This window comes from Poecilia mexicana, unplaced genomic scaffold (genome assembly GCF_051168715.1).
Source record: "Poecilia mexicana isolate PSO_F unplaced genomic scaffold, ASM5116871v1 scaffold_11, whole genome shotgun sequence".
Classification (NCBI taxonomy): domain Eukaryota; kingdom Metazoa; phylum Chordata; class Actinopteri; order Cyprinodontiformes; family Poeciliidae; genus Poecilia; species Poecilia mexicana.
The window spans coordinates 13,596,263-13,617,506 of NW_028263380.1; the positions used below are offsets into that span (position 1 = coordinate 13,596,263).

The 21,244-nt window shown below is 38.2% G+C and overlaps 2 protein-coding genes and 1 non-coding gene across 3 annotated transcripts; 1 reads left to right on the forward strand and 2 right to left on the reverse strand.

Annotated features, from left to right (window-relative positions):
* Positions 1-211: 211 nt before the first annotated feature.
* Positions 212-7,185, reverse strand: atp6v1c1b (ATPase H+ transporting V1 subunit C1b). The gene is made up of 13 exons (XM_014988468.2): positions 7,010-7,185; positions 5,790-5,970; positions 5,650-5,717; positions 5,435-5,520; positions 4,794-4,888; positions 4,597-4,688; positions 4,342-4,440; positions 4,028-4,096; positions 2,961-3,053; positions 2,028-2,121; positions 1,754-1,851; positions 1,174-1,297; positions 212-978 (listed from the first exon to the last, which is right to left on the reverse strand). The coding sequence occupies exons 2-13, from the start codon at positions 5,919-5,921 to the stop codon at positions 880-882; spliced, it is 1,149 nt and encodes a 382-aa protein (XP_014843954.2). The 5' UTR covers positions 5,922-5,970; positions 7,010-7,185; the 3' UTR covers positions 212-879.
* Positions 6,523-6,594, reverse strand: trnag-ucc (transfer RNA glycine (anticodon UCC)). Its single transcript has one exon. It is a non-coding gene; the product is annotated as a tRNA-Gly (tRNA).
* A 3,225-nt stretch (positions 7,186-10,410) lies between the features above and the next one.
* Positions 10,411-17,047, forward strand: azin1b (antizyme inhibitor 1b). Its single transcript, XM_014988470.2, has 11 exons — positions 10,411-10,596; positions 12,003-12,146; positions 12,258-12,456; positions 12,543-12,716; positions 12,953-13,125; positions 13,272-13,485; positions 13,579-13,653; positions 13,978-14,143; positions 14,289-14,398; positions 15,262-15,479; positions 15,569-17,047. The coding sequence occupies exons 3-11, from the start codon at positions 12,355-12,357 to the stop codon at positions 15,642-15,644; spliced, it is 1,308 nt and encodes a 435-aa protein (XP_014843956.1). The 5' UTR covers positions 10,411-10,596; positions 12,003-12,146; positions 12,258-12,354; the 3' UTR covers positions 15,645-17,047.
* The last annotated feature ends 4,197 nt before the right edge of the window (positions 17,048-21,244 follow it).

Sequence of the window (21,244 nt, forward strand, 5' to 3'; positions counted from 1 at the left end):
CTGTTTGATTTTGGATTTAGCTTCATGGCCCAATTTACAACAGCTTATCGCTTATAAACCAAGCGTTTATTTTCCCATTTTTTATTCCAGAAACTGAAATTCAGTTAATCCCATTATATTTTGCAATGTTATTTGACGTCCAATCCTTTGTGATGGTTTTATTTACGTCGCAGCAGGTTTTTTTGCCTAACAGAGGACAATAAAAACTGTATATATTACATATTGAATTTATTTTCACATTAATTTTTGAACATGTGGTTTATTTTCCTTCATTCTAATAACACAGCGCCAGCACACTTACCAGTGTTGATATTCTTCAAGGAAATCATGAAGCAAACAATGCCCTTTTGTAAACTGATCAATTTAGTGTGTCACAGATCACATCAAGAGAAGGAATGCAGTGTTTTAATTGTACCTGTTTAGGTAATACCTATTTTTCATAAATAAACACAACACATTTGAAAAAAGCAAACAAAACACGGTTGCTTATACAGAGGCATAAATTATCACGGTGTTTAGCACGTCCTCTCAGATCTCCTGCATGTTTATTTCTCCAATGAAAATGCACTTTTATTAAGGTAAACAGGGAATGTCACCAGTGCTCCTGAGAGTCACCTGAGAAACTATGGACATACGACGAGGAGCAAAGAGCAAACAACAAAAATCTGTAGAGTTGACCACTTTTGTGTTCTCACAAGAAAGTCATACTTGTTGTGTTGACTTAGAAATGCACAAGAAAACACATGAATGGAAACCAAAGAAGGGAAACAAGAGGGAGGGGGGGGGATCGGGTGAAAGAACAAAATAAATTAAAGCTTGTAAAGTAAGCATGTCACAACAATCAAAATGTTACAGCATATCAAGGTAATGGCCAGGTTTTCAGACTTTGAAATCCAGCAGATTGCAGTCGATCTTGTAGTAAACGTACGGGTAGTACTCCTGTTGGCTCAGATTCAGACCTGGGATGTCCATGGAAGCCTGGAGGCCAAAACCAAAGTTCAGCTCAGAAGTGAAATTACACTTATATCTAGCTTACATAAAGTACTTTTAGTCAATGTATCAAAACCTAATGTATCAATTAGTTGATGGGTGCATTAAAAAAAAAATGATGGGCTCTATCGAAGTAAACGCAATCATTTCATCAGATAGTCCAGAGCTATGGCTGAAACTCACATCGATGACGGCAGCACTGCTGTCCAGGTGTTTGTACAGGTCATACAGCACCTCTCTAAGTTTCTTCATGTTCTTCTTGTTGGGCTGAAGCAGCATGGCCTGGAAGTTAACTGGCAACCCGTATCTACAAAAAAAAAACAAGCGTAGATGTAGGTCACCAAGTTAATGTGCCAAGTCATTTTTTAACATTTGAGTGCTAATATTAAAAATGAAATTACAGCAGTTATTCAGGTCTTTTTACATTTAAGCTGCATGTGCCATATGACATCAACAGGGAGAAACACTTCCACAAAAAAAAAAAAAGTTTATTGGACAAGAAAATCAAAAGGTCCAGCCTTGATCAAAGTATGAGACTTTTATATACTCTATGGGAATGAAAAATAAAGTCTCAAAACCCCAGATCATTTTTCACAGTCTTCTTTTTTTAATCTACTTATTCAGATCTAAAAGAAAAATAATACTAATAATAATAATAATAATAATAATACAATTCCATATTTCTCCAATATTTTTCAACGCAGATGCCATCAATCTTACTATTTGACATTATGTTCGACGCAACATGTTAACTACCTCTCACCTCAATACTGACTCAACAAACACACGCAGCGCTTTTATGTGAATCCACGCGATGAAGGCCTCACTGAAATTCACCTTCAGCCAACGCACCAAAGGACCCTAGATTGATAATAAATAAATAAAAAAAACACAGCTTTAACATTAAGAAAAGTCATTTTACATGTATCAGACCGTTATGTCAGAAACAACTTAGAGTCGCTTCCATACTTTCTGTCGTTATCCCCACCAACATCCTGTACTTTGTCACGTTGTATGTGAATGAAAGGCAGTCTTACAAACTGTTTCTTCTTGTCTGTGGACAGGCGGGTCATCTCCTCTTTGTCTGCCTTCATCTCCTCCTCGTTGTACTGGAAGTCGCGCACTGTAAACCTGAGCCAGGACACACAGTAGAAAGATGGTAAGGAAAGTAAACAAGTGTGCAGAGAAAAAGAAAATAAAGGCAAAGTTTTGCAATTGGAACCCTTTGGGGAGCTCGACAATAAAGGAAAATAAATTATGGTAATAATAATAATAATAATAAAACATATTTCAGTCATCAATATTAATGTGACTGTTTAGAATGAACAGATTTACAATGCACATATGACCATGTTTCACTACAACAAAAAAAAAAACAAGTACAGCACAGGAGTTAGAATATATTCTTTTACAAAAGCTCTAAAAATCTTTATGAAGAAGTAACAGATGTAGAGAATTTTGTTGACGCCCAGAGCGTGAACAGATGCAACAAGCATACAGTTTTGTGCTGGGTTTTTTTTTTTTTTTTATGGTTTTGTGGCAAAAGTGGCTATTATTCACAGCCCAATACACAGCAAGGAGAGGAGAGGAAAGACATGGAGCATTTTTTAAAAAGTTTTTTTTAACAACTGCTTTTTAACAATATGCTGTTATTGGCCTACAAGACAATAATTGAGTCATCACATGCGACATCCCTGGCTGGTTTGGTTTGGACTAAAGTCCAAATCTGCTGAAGACAGTGAATAAAATAACGGGAACCCAAAAGGCTCATATTTTATTCTTTCATCCATTGAGTCATTGTCTGTACCTGATTAAACCCTGGATTTTCTTTCTATAAGGCAACAGTTCTACCAACCTCAAATAAACATCTAATCAAATCAAGGATTGGACATCTTGATATTTATTACGGGACATTTAAAATAAGCAGGCGCCAACTGTCTGTGTTTATCAGACGGATCAGGAGAAGTTACTTGTTTTCTCTGGCTTTGTGTCTGAAGTCATCTACAGCCTTCCTGAAGAGCGTCACACTGAAAAGACCGCTGTCGTTGTCCTCAAACAGCTGCCTGCGAGAAAGAGAGTAGAATACGTTCCAGTGAGAAAATGCAGAGCTTTTTTTTTTTTTTTTTTGCCATTTTACAGCAAGTAATCAAGTGAATACGTAATTGCATTAATGTTAGACTCAACTGCAAAGCATGTTATTCTTACCGTGTGGTAGCAATGTCTTATAATGGCTGCTGGTGAACTTCCTTTACACACAACACTGACACAGAATCAATGTTTTCTCATCAAAACCATAAATCCTGAATGTGGCTCAGTGCTTTGGGGATTTTATGACGAGTGCTAATAATTTAGAGAGGAAAAATGGTCTGCGCTGACAAATGCAAACCAAGTATTACATTAGGTACAAAATGGCAAAAAAAAATGTGTGAAATGACCAGCACACTCAGTGACAGCAGCTGCAGCAGTGGCCAGCGAACAAAAATGCTGCTGGTTAATTTGAGTGGGACTCGAGCAGACCCAAATAAATAATAATAAAAAAGCATGTTGTGTAAGTTGTGCTTCTGCAACACAACAAATCTGCTTCACCACCTGCGTGCCGCTGCCAGTCTTGGCTAGGATTCTCTTGCAAAAGAGATTTTTAATTTCAATGGGATTTTTTATGATGAAACAGAGGTTAATATAAAGAACAAAAAATAAATAAATGTCCTGTAATCTGTTGCCAACCAATACAAAAAGTGACTTGAACTTATTTGAATATTGCCAAAGGTTGAGAAAATGTCTGGAACCTTTCATTTGCTGCACTAAAATACGAGCAAACCAGTTCAGTAGAAAAAATGTATCATGAGTGACAAATATCAATTTTCTTTTATAATCAATTATATTGTAATTTAGCTTTTTTTTTGTAATTTCTTTTTATATATTTGAATACTTTTATTTAGCTAGATACAGTTCATATTGTTCCGATTGTTTGAAGAAACTAAATTGCTTATTGTAAATGTTTATTTACAATAAATACAATAAAATCAAAGGGACGTACTTAGTGGAACGAGGTACGACCATTTCTGCCAGCGTCTCATACGTCTTCTGCCAGTCAAGGTAGTTCGTCCTGGGGGGAAGAAAGAAAATAAATGTTGTTTTAAAATAAAAAATAAATAAAAATAAAAATAAAAGAGAAACAACACCTTAATGCAACCTTCCCACATTAAAAATAATGGTTTATGGGAATAGAGTTGTTAACGATGATATAAAAAAATAAACTACGCACCTTCACATTTTACAAAGTTGTAGCTACAGAAATTCAACATATTGCTCTCATATTGTTCACACAGATAATTTTGCAAATTATCCTACTTGGGGATGACCACCAGCATGGTAACCAGGTACTCTGAGTCCAGCACAAAGTCATCTTTCTTCACTATGTCAGCCAGACTCCTGGTCAACAAACTCCCTCTGGAAGAACACACAAAGTCACCTCACACTGCTAGCAGAAAGGCTATTATTACGGTACGTTCTGCAGCTAAAGATCAGAACCATCTGAGCATTTTTGCTTGCAGTTTTTCAATATGTGCAAACTGATAATGGAAACCCAACTTCAACATTACTCACGCGTTCTTCCTCTCCAGATTCTGCAGGTTTCCCTTCAGATTGTTGTAAGCTGAAGCTCTGGCCTTCAGGTCGTTGTCTATCTGAGTCACTTGCTAGAAGTCAATTATACTCTAATTTAGTGCACCAAAACTTTTTCTTTCAGGTACAATTCACAAAAAAACTTCAGTAGAAAGTAACTTAAAGAGGAGAAGGTTTACCTTAGAGACAATCTCAGAGATGTTTTTCAGTGATTTTTTGATTGGATATTTAGCCATGTCCCACTGAAATCTGGAGACATAGGTGACCAGGTCGACTGCAACCCATAGAAAAGTTGTCAGCTTTCAAATTTTTTAACTTTCACTGTTTTTACTTTCAGCTTTTTAAATATATGAAGGAAAAGTGGTGATTTATTACTGTTTATTCACAATGCCCTGCAAAAGAAGTCAGATCACTTCAATCTATTCCCATTTTGTCGCAGATAAGCACTTTAGTTAATGATCCACGATTTAAAAAAAAAAATTCACAACTAAAAATCTGAAAAGTGTGGCTTGCATTTGTTCACAGAACATCTGGATTTACACTGAGAACAAATTACGCAGAGATAAACTTTATTTTCTAATTAGGTGACTTGGTACAAATTTTTGCCCTGAATTTTAAGAGTAAAAGAGGCTGAATACAGCACCTTTTAGATTTGTATCTGTTAAAATGCATCTGTCCTCTCACTTTTAGCTTTATAAAGCCTCAGCTTAAGGCTAAGTCTTAATAGTCTATCATTTTCCATAAAATGGATGTTTGTGGCCAAAATGTGAAAAGGTCACAAGGCTATGAATACTTTTGCAGGTATGTTGATGATGTTTACCTCCGTTAGCTAGTAGGTTCTCCTGGACTTTGTCTTTGTTGTCCTCCAGAACATCACCCATATACTGAGCAACTTTCTTCACCACACTGAACATGCCGATAAAACCAGCACATAAAAGAGGAGGAAATAAATGTAGGTTCTGAACTGAGATTAAAAAAAATATAAGTTTCCTACTACACAACAAAACCATTCAAGCTCATAGTGTCGTGGTTTACCTTTCCACAAAAGTGTCTAGCTTTGCAAGCTCATCCGACAGGCCCACTAACACATCAAGAGTCCCAACCTGTTTGACGTAAACACTAAAGTTCAACAAAGAAAAACGTAGAGAATTTACAAGGTGGGCATACTGCGTTACCTTAAGGTCTGGGATGTTGAATTTGTGGTTGGTGGACAGGTTATTGGTCCGTGTAGTGGCCACCATGAGCTTTTCCCATGTCTGCTGGCAGGTCTTCTCCCCCGGAGCGGAGATCAACCAGAATTCTGTCATGGCTGCTTTCAGGAAGTTTGTTCACCCAGCTACTGGTGTAGAGAAGTCACTGACGGTAGTATGCAGGGAAGAAGAAGAATTGTTAGTTTAGAAGTAGAGATCACTGATTAGTTTCACATGTGTAAGTCGATTATTTGGTCTTCGGCACCAAAAATAATATAAAACAATCTTGGAAATTGGACAAATGTATGTTGATTTAAAACCAAACTTACAAATTGTACATTTGTAAGTTTACAAATTGTACATATAAGTCCTCCCATTACAAAAATAAGAAAAGAAGACTTGTACCTGACAGTTGTTTTTGTTTCCCTCTATTTGGCCCTTTAGCTGTTCACACAGAGTCTGTCTCATCTTTAACTTTCTATGTCAAACCACTGTGTGTTCACTGTACTAAATCCAAGCCACAACTTGCTCAGGACTTGTTCATCAATAGATTGAAAACAGTTCTCAGAATTTATGGCACAAAACAAGAGTGTGTGAGTCTAAGATCGAACTAACCAGAGAATGCCAATATAGCGGGATTATCCAACGTGATATTTTTATTTTCTATGATCATATTTTTATTCTCATTTAAAAAAAAAAAAAAAAAAAGGAAAAGCTTTGCGTTGGCCGGGAATCGAACCCGGGTCAACTGCTTGGAAGGCAGCTATGCTAACCACTATACCACCAACGCTTACACATACTGAGTGAAACATCTGTCCAGAACAGAACTCAGCTGACTGATATTTCGTTTCCTTGTTTCTATTATATACTTCCTATATGCCTCTATGGCTACAAAGTGTCCTCAGAGCCACATACTGCGGAAAAAGAACAGGTCTGGTGATTTATGGTCATATGATCAGTCTAAGCAGAGAAGCGTTACTAAACAGTGATCATCTGCTTAATTAAAGGGGATGAACATCACATGATCCACGGATCGCTCGTCTTCACGTTGCAGATAACTTTTAGTGCAAGAAAAAAAAATCTATAAAAAGCAGCTGAATAAACCTGCTTCATGTAATGATTGTTGCTGCTGCTGACACGAGCTTGTTTATCGCTGCAACCTCACGCCGTCACGACACTAATAAATAGAGGATTTCTGCACTTACCGATGAGCCTGACGGTCTCAACGCTATGGTCACAGAATTTAACTCAATGAAACAGACACAGCTTTCCATAAATGAAGCGGAAAATATAAGGTTTAACATTCACAGGTCCTTCAACTGGGCATCTCACTCACGGTCAGCTGATCAAGGAAGAAGTTCTGCGTTTGCGCAACCGCTCCCTGCACACTGCTGCCCTCCCGTGGTGGCAAAAAATAAAGCTTCTTTTGGACGATAATGTGCATCTATCTATCTGTCTGTCTTTAAAACAAGTTCAGCTTTTCTGAAACATTGCCTACTTGTGGTGAAATAAAGGTACTGTACTATGTACCTTATCGCCATTAGGGGGCAGTAGATATCTAGAAATCAGTAGCTTTGTTTTCCAACGATGAGCAAAGCTATTTTGTAGAAACTCTTAAACAGTTACATTTTCACATTTATAATCCAACTCTGTGTTTAAATGTTTACACTGGGGCTCTCGAATTTCTTGTGATATATATTTTTAATTGGCTTGAGTTTTTTTCGTGAATACTTTGTTATGATGACGGAAAGAAAATAATGTGTCTTTGGTAAGGAGAACATAGTTATAAATAATAAACTGATTGCTGTGTTTTTTTTCCTTTAAAAACACTAAAATTTAATATCTGGATTTTTTTTCCATTTGGCGTTTGACTCATTTATGACTTTTGCAACATTATGTTGCATTAAATTTGTCATCAGACATTTTGCTATTTAGAATAAATCCTCTACAGCACAACATCTTATTTCATATCTCAGGCATTGAAAAAAGATGTCTTTGGATTTTTTTTTTAAGCATGGATGTGTGGAGGATGTGAAACTGATTATTTATGCTAATTTTGGTTTCTATCTGTTACTTCTGGCTCAAAATTAAATTTCCTTTCTTAGAACAGTGAATGCATTTCAGTGGAACCGGAGCACAAAATTGGATTTTCTCCCCCATCCTCGTGAATATAAAAGTGCATTCTTTACTTTTCCTTTAAAAGTTGCAAAAACAAACTTTTGTCTGGAATAAGAATGTGCAAAATATTAAGTGCTTGAGAATTAAACAGATTTCCTGACAATCATTTTTACTCATTGTTCTTGTCAGACTGTACAGAATGCCTCAAAGCATTGAGATTAAGTTTAAACAAGTAGATAAAAAACCTTTTGAAAAAATTCCTTATAAGACTTTCCTCTTCACAATCTTTAGTGTCTATGTAAGTCAGAGTGTTTTTTGAGTTCATTGGAGTGCTATAAAAAAAAAGATAAGGGTATTTGGGCCACCCCACACAGTTCCTCCATAGCACAAAAAACACAAGTCATATGACCGTGACAGATGCAGGCCAAACGTTTCTGCTTGTCGTAACGGTGTGTGGTCTACAGAATTTTATATAATACATCGTGCAGCATTAGAAACTCCTTACATCAATCTGGATTATCTAAAAAAGGTTCAGCTAAATGAACACGAACAAAAAGTGAGACAGGGCGGCAAAGAAAATATAAAGAGTTAATAGTTTAAAAAATTTGACATATTTTAATCCCTCACATTCCATGATGCACAAGCAGACAGACTTTATACTGAAATGAGGTTTTAAAAACTTATAATCAGCAGCTGGATTTGCCTGATCCTACTGCAATAAGGGGACTTTTGGCTCACTGACTTTCTAAACTTTCCCACGAGCAAGTCTCAAACCTCATAAAAATAAATCACATGAAAATAAGTCCCTAGCTATATTTTGGTGGGTGCAGTGCAGAGCATTATTATTATTATTATTATTATTATTATTATTATTATTATTATTGTTGTTGTTGTTGTTGTTGTTGTTGTTACAGTATAGAAAGCTGTTTGCTCCTTTATGCACACAAACAAGCTCTAGCTTAACTGGTAACATGTCTTTAGCTATTTAAAGGCAGTCTGATCAGGTTTGCACTGTCAACCTCATTTTCATATATTAAATATTGCCTAACCCTCTTGCATTGTCACATCTGCCACATTCTTTCCTGCCTTAAAAGTCTTCGTAATCCTTAAACTTTTGCACATTTTGTCACGTAACAATCAACGTAACTTATTGGACTTTAATTGAGAGGATATTGTGAGCTGACGCTATATAAATGAACTGAATTCACTTTTGCTGCAAATTCAATGTCATTATTTTATCGTAAGTCCTTAGCATAATTAAAGGTGAAAAGATTAAACTTTCCCCCAACCTTCTTTGTAAAACAGTATTTAACTGCTACCTCTGCATGTTGAGGCAATAAATGGAAAGTAGTTCTTAATCCTCTTACCTGGTTAAATTAAAAGAAAAAAAGAAAAACAACACCTAAAGCTCAATCAGATTGAATGGAGCTCTACGGTACTTTTTTTTTTCTTAAGCCTATAGCCGAAGCTTCTGTTAGATTTGGATCTGAACTTTGACTACACCAATCTAATAGATGGCTGTAGTTCATCACCAGGACACAACTTGTATTTTGTTTTAACAGATAGACATGGTACCCACAGGCTTCTGGTAGTTATAAATTAACTGTAGTTCTCCCTACAGTTATCCTGAAATGTGATTCTTCTCCTGTCTCAAGTCGTGTTCAGTCTTAAAGAGGTTTTCTTCTGATTTTTATTTAGAAAAGATTTTGAAAACTATATTTTGTTCCTTTCACTTCATGATGCATTACTTTTTGTTTTTGGTATTTTTGGTCTTTCACAAAAAATGTAAAGAAATCTATTAAAGATAAATTTAATAAGTTTAACTGTTTTTTCAAGTCTTTGTTCATGGGAATACTTAATTTTACTAATACCCAGAATATGTATTCTTACACATCTACTATTCTATTCTCATTTAACAAATAAACATACCAAACATTTATTTAAAGTGCTATCTTGTTTACGCCCACTATTATTTTTGAAATTGAGAAACAACAAAATGAATAAAGGACATCAAGGATATCAGCTGTGAAACTGGTTTTTGTGGGGTAAATGCTTTCAAAAGTGGATGACACTTTAAGCTCTGATGTGAATTATCTACTATATTAAAGATTTGTCTTGTCATGCTTTCACAGCGTTTAAAAAACATTGACTTCTAGTTTCCAATTACATCTAAATTATGTAGGCTCTCCATAAAAGTTGGTGTTCTTCTACATATGGTTTATTGCGGCTAAGCTGTGCAGCCATAGCAACCTATTATTGTCTTATTAAAAACAGAACAAGAGTTGTATTGAACTGGTTTATTGTGCGGCCATGTATGGAAAGTTTATGGTTATGTAACCTAAATGAACAAGCCGGGGATACTGCGGACCTTACAATATTCGGAAATACATATTTGGTATGCGCTCAAAAATGCAGCGCGTTCATTGGTGAAACTGAAACGACTGGCGCCGCCCACTGGCCGTTGATTACCTTTTCTACTTCCCCCTGCTCTCTTCCAGTAGTTCTCCACCCACCAACCGACAGAGAGGACGTAGCGAGTCAACGCGGGTTTCCGACCTAAACATATGGCAAAAATAGCCTTCTTTCTTTCTTTCAACGTTGGGTCCACTACTCTTTAAAAATTCCGCCGAAAAAGAGAAGACGATTTTCCAAAACCTTTCGGCCGTTATCTCACGTAAGTACAGCGAAACGTTCCCCGGCTGTTGCTCCAAGGAGGATTCATTAAGCGGACGTTAACATGGCGGGCTGCTCTTTCTGCTGTCTTGCTACACATGACAGACCCGTTCACTGCGCTCTGTGATTTCGACATGTCTTCCGTTTTAATTTGAACATGTAAACATCGCTTTAGCGAGTCAGGTTTAGTGTGTTTTTCGTGTAGTGGATTTGTGTTAAGGTTTGTTGTAGGATTATTATGAAAATACGGCGTTAACACAGCCATCTCCGGGCAGCCCCACTCTAACGTTAGCGGCTTTTCTGCCTTGACTCTTTCCCCAGCGCGTTTATGTTTTCCCCGTCCGTATTGCCAAAATAACCACGTTTATTTGTGACATTTGTAACGGTACTGGTTTTCCGTGGTTTATTTTATCATCTTTGGTGACGCATTGAATTAATATTCAATTTGTCAAGTTGTCAGTCAGTGTTTTCACTTACGACGCATGCGCGAGATTTGGGGAGACGCATTAAATGCCCGACAAACCGGCCATGTTATCTTTTGTGGAAGTAAGATAAATACCAGTGTTTTTTATTAAGTAAACATAACCAAACTATTTAAATGGTTGCGGAATTAGTACCATCTCATATAGTATTGTTATTACTAGTGTTTAGTGTCTTTAAAGATGAGTTTCACCAACACATTACGCTAAAGAGGCCTAGATCTTATTTAAGCCGCATGACTGTTTCCTCCTCTGTGGTTCTGAAACTTTTTAAGTTAAGTCTCGTCAACATAAGGGAGGAAAGGGTCACGTTTACCGTACATTTTAGGCAAAGAGATTGAATAAAAGTGTGTATAAAATACATATATGTACATATATATTTATTTTTAAGTTGTGGATTAGTATTGATACTATTTGAGTCATGTTTGGAATTAGGACAGTGGCATAGTTTTAAAAGCTGAACATTTGGGTTAATTTATGTTTTCATTCAGACTGAAACCTATGAGAAATTGTGACCTAAATCCACACACAAAAAAACTTTCAAAAAATATACATATATTGCGCTTGAATATAACTGCGGGATTTCAATTTAAGCTGCAGACAATATTGAATTGCAGTTGTCATCGCAATATAACAACCTCATTGAACTGCTTGGGCACTTTTTAAAAAAAATTGTATGTATATATGAATTTTTACCCATTTACACTACATATCATTGGTGTTTCCTTTACGCCAGTGGGAATTCATATTATTAAAATGGAAAATATGATGCTGTTTTTGAGGGCTCAGTGCAGCCTGCAGTATAAAGTTTGAACATGTCAGATGTTGATTGTAACATTGCCATTGAAGCTCCATGTAGATGCCCTTTCTTTTGCCACTTGTGCATGCGTTCATGTCTAACATTGTATTTTTTATTTTTTTTCCCCAGGGCTCCCCTGTCTCTGTACAGGTGTATGAGCGCTACCCAGAGGGCCTAGGGGCGGCCCTTTACCGGGAGCACTTTGACTTCAACGCTGAGCCACCTTGGGATCCTAGCTGATAGCGGGACAGGTCCATCTCCTGACTTGTCCATGTTAGTGTTTCTTTTATCTGCATGAAAAAAACACAAACAAATCTAAAAAACACACAGAACAAATTAAGAATTTCTAAGTCGCTTCATGTCCGTTTGTGTCCGTCTTTCCAGTTTGTTGCATACCGGCAGGACCCCATTGGCTCAGTCGTGACCCCTGGACTCGTTTACTTCTTCTTTATGATCGTCGGCTTATTGGAACACGGTTAAGATGAAAGGATTCCCTGACAAACCAAACTACATCATTGAACTCCTGGAGGGAGGAGTTACTCTGGAAGATGTTATTGATGGACACATCTGTGAACAGGATCAGGTCAGTCTTGCTTAGAACGAGTTGAGGTTGTGTGAAAACCGAATTTCTGTAAGAGCTCCGCCGCTGAACAGCTGTTGCGTTGACAGGTGGAGAAAAGTGCGTTTGTGGTGGGCGACCTCGGTGCCCTGATGCGCCAGCATACGTGCTGGCAGAGCATGGTGCCGCAGGTGCAGCCTTACTACCCGGTCAAGTGCAACAGCAGCCCTGCAGTCATCGAGGTGCTGGCCTCCTTGGGCCTGGGCTTTGTTTGTGCCAACAAGGTGAGGATATCTTTTTAATCAACACAGCGAGTCATCCTCTTACAAAAGCATTTTGTGTTTTGGAGCAGTTGCATCACAAGCACTCAATTGATTACTTGTCAGCTGATAAGCGTTGCCCATTAAACTTGCGTAATGCTCTAGTTATGTTTTTTTTTTTTTTTTTTTTTTATGATTTTCATGGGGGATTTTCTTCTGGAATCTGTGAATCCTAACTTGTGTGTTTTCCTCCCCCCCAGGCTGAGGTGAGTCTGGTTCTGGAGCACGGCGTTCCCCCAGAAAACATCATCCTGTCAAGCGCTTTCAAGCAGCTGGCACACATCAAGTATGCCGCCAAGAACAGTGTACGCCACCTCGTCTGTGAGAACGAGGCGGAGCTGTCCAAGATCGCTCGCCTGCATCCGGAGGCAAAGTAAATGAGAAAATACTTGTCATCAACGGTTTATTAGAAATACGTTTTTTTTTTTTTGTTGTTTTTTTTTAGCTTGCAGCACGTTTCAAAGCAAAATGTGTCTGGTGGCATGTGACTTAATTGGAGGATTCTTTTCTTTCATTCAGGCTGCTGTTGCAGTTAACCACCGAGGCGCACGCAGCAGAGACCAGCATGCCCTTTGGTTTTTCACTGAAGAGCTGCAGACATCTGCTGGAGACGGCCAAGGAGCTGGGGGTCCAGGTGGTGGGAGCGGCCTTCCACATCCCCAGCTCCTGTCAGGACCCGCAGCAGGCCTACACCCGCGCTCTGTCAGACGCTCGCTGTGTATTTGACATGGGGGTAAGCGCCAGCTTTAAAAAAAAAAAAAAATAGAAACGCCTGTATGTAAATGGAGTTTTATTGGGATCAACTAACTCATTTTCCCCTTTTCAGCTGGATCTGGGCTTTAACATGCAGATCCTGGATATCGGTGGTGGATTTACTGGCTCTGAGTTTCAGCTCAAACAGGTCAGTTTTAATAGTCATGAGGAGATTTAAAAAAAAAATCTAAATTTTTCCGATCTTTATTTTGCATTTTATATTCAATTTTATTTTGAAATTAAAGTGCGGTGATGACTCAAAATCTGTGCACTTTACTCTGGGCATGCAGGTTATATTTTAGTTGCCACTTTCTAGCAGCACTTTGGAAGATAGAAATTGACGCTAAATAAGAAGCCAGCAATTGAGTCAAATATTTGTGTTTTTAGTTTGAACTGTCCTTTAAAATCTGCTTGAATGAATAATATATATATAATTTTTTTTTTTTTTTTTTTTTTTTTTTCTTCCCTGTAGGTTGAGTCTGCAGTGCGACCTCTGCTGGACGCCTACTTCCCCCAGCGATCAGGTGTGCAGGTTCTGGCGCAGCCTGGCTGTTTCTATGTGGCCTCCGCTTTCACCCTGGCTGTCAGTGTTATTGGCAAAGAGGTGGTGACCCGCCGCTGGGACAGCTTGTCTCAAGGTGAGATGTCTGAATTGTTCTTGCCTCCTTTTCTCGTTTGGATGTATTTAATTGGAGCAAAAGGTGTTGAGCTGAATGTTGACTCTTGAATTCACAGCTCAGAAATGTTACTGTATTTCTAACATGTTTAAATGTATTACCAAAGGTGAGAAGAATGAGGACACAGAGTTCCTGTACTACATGAACGAAGGTGTTTATGGCTCATTCAGCCACAAGCTACTGGGGAACATCATCACCACTCCATTAGTGCACAAGGTTAGTAAGGCGGAGAGGCAGCACACTGACAGCAGATCTGGTTAAACACAGAAATATGTTTTAGTTTTCTGAAAATTTGGCATGCAGCACATGATTGTGTTTTGATCTATATCCAAATGAAATGTTCCATATAGCGACATTTTTGATCCATAGTGTGACGCAGCCTCGCTTGATTGCTGTTTCCCAGTGATTGTCCAAAGCTAAGATGGTGATAAGTGTTGCAGAAGGACATTAAAGTATTCCATGTTTCCGACTGTGTCACACAAGCATGAGTGTTACATGTTTGTTAAATATTGTGACCAGAAGTAGACTTTGTAATGTTCAGTTTGTGACAGACACACAACATGGTGTTAATTTTTCAAACGTGACAAAAATCCATGCAGCCAAATTTGTCCTCCTTGTAATCAAATGAAAAACATCTCAGCCACGTGATCAGCAATATGTGGGGAAGGACCATGTTTTTGTTACTAATTGCTGAAAGCTGTAGTTGTTTTGAAACCGTAACATTTTAAAAACATTAATCCCTGATACTAGTAGTCAGCCCATGCAGACTTTGTGTGATAATCATTTCATATTTAATGGACCTCTTTATTAAATCTTTGTTCACCTCTACGCAATGTTTACTTTGGTCCTCAATTGACTTGAGGAAACACTAATCAGATATAGCTCGTTGGAAGTTGGCTGATAACCATTCAAGAAAACGACCACGTGATTCATGATGTGATATTTGCTGCTTTATCATCTGTTAGCTTTGACAATGAGCTAACGGAACAACCTCAGAAATTAAAGACTGCTTTTGTATGCTTCCACACTTGGAGATGTTCTCAACTTTTTTTCTTTTTTTTTTGTCTTCCTTTCCACAGCACACATTGTGTGTTGATGAAGCGGTGTATCCCAGCAGTCTGTGGGGCCCATCACTGGACCAGCTGGACCAGGTGGTGGATCGCTGCTTTCTGCCAGAGCTCCTGGTGGGAGACTGGCTCCTCTTCTCCAACATGGGGACCTGCGGTCTGGAGGAGTTCAGCTGTGTCTCCACCTGCAGCCAGCTGCCTGTCTACTACACCATCTCCACCCCAGACTGGTAAGACTGGAGACAAGTGGCAGTTAAAAAATATGTGCTGCGCTTTGAGAAGCAAAGAAAACGAGTTAAAATTCTGCTGTTCTCCACAGGTACGAAATGCGGGAGGCGGGCGTGGCGCTGGATAGTGCCATGAAGAACTTCTCCGTGCTCCAGTACAGCGTGTAGCGGCGCTCTGCCCCTGTCCCATTTCGCTTTGCACAGATGTTCCTTCCTCTGCTTTCACCATGTGAGAAGAGAGGTCGACGTGGTATTTCGGACAAGGGGCTAAATGTGCTCAACATTCCAGCCACCTTGGGAGAGGGGGGAAAATGTGTCCTATCAATAATTTCCTTCCAGAGTTTGACTTGTTTTTTGTTTTGTTTTTTTCCCCTTTGCTTGTAGAAATGGGAAACAGTTAGTTGTGCGATACCTCGATTTAACCCTAAATTCACCTGGTTGATAATCGGAGTCCTGCTCCTCTCTGAAGGACTGAATCTGTCGGCTAAAAGAGCGTTAGTCTAAGCTCAAATGATATTATGCAACAAAATGGATGACTCGTTGGAGATGGGAGCCCAACAGGCTTGGGAAGGTTTATTTTTGAATCAAAGTCAGTTTACAAATAGTATAATTTAATCAGTTAAGTCAAATTGTCTACTAATAATCTGACAGTCTTGTAAACTCCAGCACATTGTGTCTGTACATGATTTATTTTTTATTTTTTTCTTCTTGGATTCAGTACTTTGTGATGAATCCGTTTGTCGGACCCCTTACTTTGTATAGAAACGATAATGATCTAACCTTTCGCTCGACTGCAGCTCACCTCAGTGTTTTATTTATTGGAATCAAATATTACCGTGACATGTTTCAAACTCCATCTTTGAATGTGTTTAGTCCAGGTAATATGCTGTGGCCCGTCTATCAGTGTTTTCCTGATGACATATTTATGTGGTGTTTATTTATTTCCTTTTTTTAAACGCTACGGGATTAGATGTGCTGTGACCTCAATGGGTTTCTCTTCGTTCAAAGGGAGCAGCAGAATTTTTCTCATTGCACATCCTTTTGCTAATGCAGAGAAACCACGCAGTAACGCGTCTCCTTGTCTCTAGCAGAGAAGGGGGTCGGTCTGGTTAAAGATGCACAAATTTATTTGGATTAAAAGAACCTGAAGCAACCAGCTTTCAGATCTACACATTGGTGTTGCTCTTGGTCCTTCACGAAGGGCACCAAAAGCTAGCTATCTTAGTCGTGTATGATATTTAAAGACTCATACCAAAAGTACATACATGTCTTTAAAATGAAAGGCATCGATAGTTAAACACAGGCCTCTAATAAATGACATGTTCGATCTTTCATTGTGCCTCTTGAAAGACACGAGGGGCACAACGCAGAGTCTCTTGTACAGCTTCATGTTTGATAACTTGATAGGTAACGTGACTCAGCAGCAGTTTATAAGAATCCTGCCCTTGTGTTTTACAAGTGACTAATGTATTAATTGTCTAAGGCACTAATGGACCATCGCCTGTTTTGACTGTAAATTGTGCTTGCTAAAGTAATGAAAGTGATTAATTTAATACATTTCTGACTGAAAACTCTTACTCGTGCACGTGTTTTGCTTTTTTTTTGGAGGTCGATAAAATAAGAACAGTGGTCGACTTGCCGGATTACTCCCAAAAGTGGATTGTCGACTCATCTGGGATGTAATAAAAGAACCTGGAGCCCTGCAGGCCTGTGTGCCTGTTAAGTTTAGTGTTCACGATTCAACAAGAGTTCAGAGGCAAAAATAGGCCCGTCTCACGTTTGTCAAAATATATCTGGCTTTGTGGGGAAGTGGTCTGGCCTGGCGAAGGAAAAGTGGAGCGTTGTGGTTGGTGTGGCTCTCTGGGCAGCTGCAGAGCCTGGAATACTGTTTTAATTGAGAAGAATATCCCATCAACAGTTTGTGACCTTAAGCTCAAGCATGCAGGACAAGGCTCTGATCACACGCTCCATTACATTTCTGAGTGAAAGAAAGAAAAGTGAACATGTGGTTGGTGGCCTAGTGAAAGTCTGGAAATAAAAATGATTGAGATGCTTTGGCGTGAACCTTAAAGGGTTGAAAATCTCAATCCAATTCACAAAAGATCACTCTGCCTTTTATTAAAAATGCTTGAGGGTAGTTGTTGCTGCTAAGGGTGGCACAACCAGTGTTTTATGGAGAAATTACTTTTCCGCAGAGAACCAGGTTGGTTGGAATTTTATTTGCTCTGATTTGTCTCGTATTAAAACTTGTTTGATCTGAATCATTTAGGTGTGGCGTAAAACAAAGCAACCAGTTATCCAGATTTAAGGCTGGTGTTCTCCCTCTCAGCAGTCAGGAGTTATCTAATCAACAAATTGAAATAAGTGATGTCAGCTATGCTTACATATCGGTAATCGAGATTCACCAAGGCTTATCAAATTACATAATCCAAATTTATAACAGGAATTCATAGAAGAAAACCACACCTAGCAATTTATCAGAAAAAGAAAATAAAGGATGACCCACATTTTGTGGCAAATACTTTGTCCAGTTCTTATCAGTGTTACATCAGTACAAGTCTACAGTTTTGTTTTGAAGCCTGTTGGATCAAAGTACAGCAAACATTATCAACTGTAAAAATATAAAGGTCAATTTAGGATTAAATTTTTCTCAAAGAGCTCATTCTGAATTGAGAAATGTTTCTTGTATCTTATTAGATTACATTAAATTTTTCAGATTGTATCAATCATACAAAACTAATTCTGAAATTTTCCCTTTGAATGGCTATCCTGTAACAGGCCATAGCATAACATTTATGCATTTAAATTTCCCTTTTTATTGGACCTATGTAATATTCAAATGTTCAGAGAAACCATATTTTTGGTTTTTGTGAACTCTTAAGCCATAAATACAAAATTTAAACCTTTTGATGGTATAAGTTGTTAAATTTACCAGTACTATGTTGGAACAAAAATATTTAATAAAAGTCAAAAAAATAATGTAGAATGTTGCTTTTTTGTAGGAAACTAGTAAAACTAACCATTTGTTCTTTTTAGCTTGTTGTTGGCAGCTGTTGAACTGACAGTTGTGCAGCAGACAGGCAATGGGACACTGAAATAGCCACCACACACTATCTAGGTCATGGAGGACCGCTGTCACATTAAGTCACTCAATCTCCTTCAACAAAAATACATCTACCTGGTTTGATAATCGTTGTGTCACTGTGCTTGATCGACCAGCAAAGTGGCTCCACCTAATCCTCATAGAAACCAAGTAATGCAGCTATTAAAGGAACTTCAGGACTTTGACAGGATGATCACTTCCATGTCATGCTGCATGGATGCAGTAAAACTGTACAGGGCATGTGTATACTTTTCAGAAGGCAAATGTCTATTGATACTTATTTATTTGTGGTGTCAAGACAGTGATTTAAAGCTTTCACCAGCTTGTCCCATATCCATCAAATATGAAATATTAAACTGAATCAGACAAAGTTTCACTTTTTGAATTGCACTGCAGAAATAAATTCACTGTTTGAGGGTTTTCAAGAGCTGAACAGTGGCACAATTATCTTTTAGCAGGAAGGCGCTGGGTTCAATTCCCAACTCGGGATTCTCTGTAGTTGTGCATGAAGTTTGAATGTTTTGACAAGCATGACTAAGTTCCCTATGGGTCCATAAATATACATATTAGGTTAACTGGGCTTTCTAAAATTGCCCCTGGGTGAGGAGACACTGTATGGTTGTGTGTCTAATCTGTGATCTACTGACAAACTCTCCAGGGTGTGCACCACTTCTCATCCAATGATAACTGGATATACAGATAACACACATAAGTAAAGAGGTATATAATTTATAAAGATACATATACTTATCAGATCCACAGGATTTTCAACTATTTTAAGTTTCACTTGTAGGAATGAAATCACTGCTCTAACCTCCTACTAGGCTTCACAGGCGCTGCTGATTCCTATCTCCTGCAGTCAATTGGTGAGTGACGGCCCTGGACAAGTTGCTAGTCCATAAAAGGGCAGCGAAGAGAGACAGGCAGGGTAGACAAACATACACACTCACACCTGCTTTTGGTAAGGGAGAAACCAGAGTCCCTAGGGAAACCACACACATGTAGGAGGAGAATATGCAAACTCTCCCAGCAAATCCATGAACGTTATCTCCTGGAAACATGATGCAGGCGAGTAGACTTTTACCACTAAATGAGTGGTGCCGTCAGGTTGTCTTTAAGCTGTTTAAGCTTTAGTAACCTTAAACAGCCTTCTAAAGCTGTTTGGAAATACTGATATTTCCAATCAGTATTTTCATCAGCGATACTAGAAATGTAGCACTGTGCTACATTGTCCAAAACGCACACCTACTGCATGGCTGATGATGTTTTCCTGTCAAAGTGCACAGACATGATTTAAGGTTAAACAGGTTCTTCAAACTGAAACTATACAGACAATATAAAAACTTAGGACACCCTACAGGAACCTTTGTGTTTTTACAACATATTATGACAGATTGACACTCATAAGCTATTATTCGAACAATGGAAATATAATTAGAGAACAAAAGCTGAAGAAAAACACTTCAGAACATTTTCAGACAGATCAGAAAAATTTAATAATTTTAACATCAGAATAGGACATGTTTGGCATAAACCAGAGGTTGAATTAACTTGTAAAAATTAATTTTTTGAGCTTTACATGTTATGCTTTTTCCTCATGGAAACATACCTGAAGTGTTGTTTTGATTCGTTCATGCATGTTTGAGAAATCCTTTAATTGCCTGAGGCAGCATTTTTATAACAGATGAGTGCAACTTGATTGTGCTGTGAAATGAAAAATTCATTATACTGCACTGTTACCGAACATGTGACATTGTAATAAGAACCGAGATGAAGCAGAATTGGACCCTACAAAATGACAGTGATCCAAAACATACCAGTAAATCCAGAAGTGACTGGCTGAGAATTAGGAAATATGGAAGAAGTCCTGGACTGGGTTTGAAGCCAGATGTTGCTCCTACTGAGATGTACTGGGGTGACTGTAAAGGAAACTTAAACGTCTCACAGCTGAAAGCAAGGAGTAGCATAAATCTTCCAAAGACAGATGTCAGAGAATGGTGCATGACTACAAGAAGCATCTCAATGACATTTTATCAGGAATAACACTCAGTGGATAGGATGGAAGATTTTGATATTTATCTGTAATAAAATTACTCCATTTTACAAAATAAAAAAATATTAATATTACACAATGGTGCTTGAAGATTTCTTTCAAAACAATTTCACATTTAGAATAGAATAGAATAGACTTTATTGATTCCCAAGGAGAAATTGCTTTAATGGGACATCCTAAATCTTTCACATGACTATATTGGTATTAGTGCCAAAATATACCCAGGCCTCTACCCTCACCTGTCACCCAGCTCGCATGATACCAGAATTTGTTCTATTCTTCCCATCCTGGGATCCCTTGTCTCAATTAGATTCCCCTTATTCATAGGTTAGGTCACTGAGAACCCATGGGAGACCCTACCAGAAGCTTAAGCCATGGATAATACAATGCCCTGTGCCACAGCGGTACTGAACTGGATAAAGCTGATTTAGATAAAGGGAAGATAGGGTAGCAAAACATTAACACCCTTCTCTCACTGATCTCCATATGACGGCTGAAATGTCTAAACCTGAGCACCTAACTGTGATTTTATTAACGTCTTATTAATCTTTAAGCTTCTGAAACTAAACCAGCTTCGGGTATCGAACCATCCTTGTTATATTAGCAATGAAC

Bases quoted from the DNA above. Each gene is read 5' to 3' on its own strand.
- azin1b (XM_014988470.2), top strand. From the start codon at position 12,355: ATGAAAGGATTCCCTGACAAACCAAACTACATCATTGAACTCCTGGAG. The intron at 12,717-12,952 runs GTGAGGATATCT...CCTCCCCCCCAG, and splicing joins GCTTTGTTTGTGCCAACAAG to GCTGAGGTGAGTCTGGTTCT. The intron at 14,144-14,288 runs GTGAGATGTCTG...GTATTACCAAAG, and splicing joins CTGGGACAGCTTGTCTCAAG to GTGAGAAGAATGAGGACACA.
- atp6v1c1b (XM_014988468.2), bottom strand. From the start codon at position 5,921: ATGACAGAATTCTGGTTGATCTCCGCTCCGGGGGAGAAGACCTGCCAG. The intron at 4,889-5,434 runs GTAAACATCATC...TATGGGTTGCAG, and splicing joins GAACCTACTAGCTAACGGAG to TCGACCTGGTCACCTATGTC. The intron at 979-1,173 runs GTGAGTTTCAGC...TTTGGCCTCCAG, and splicing joins GCAGTGCTGCCGTCATCGAT to GCTTCCATGGACATCCCAGG.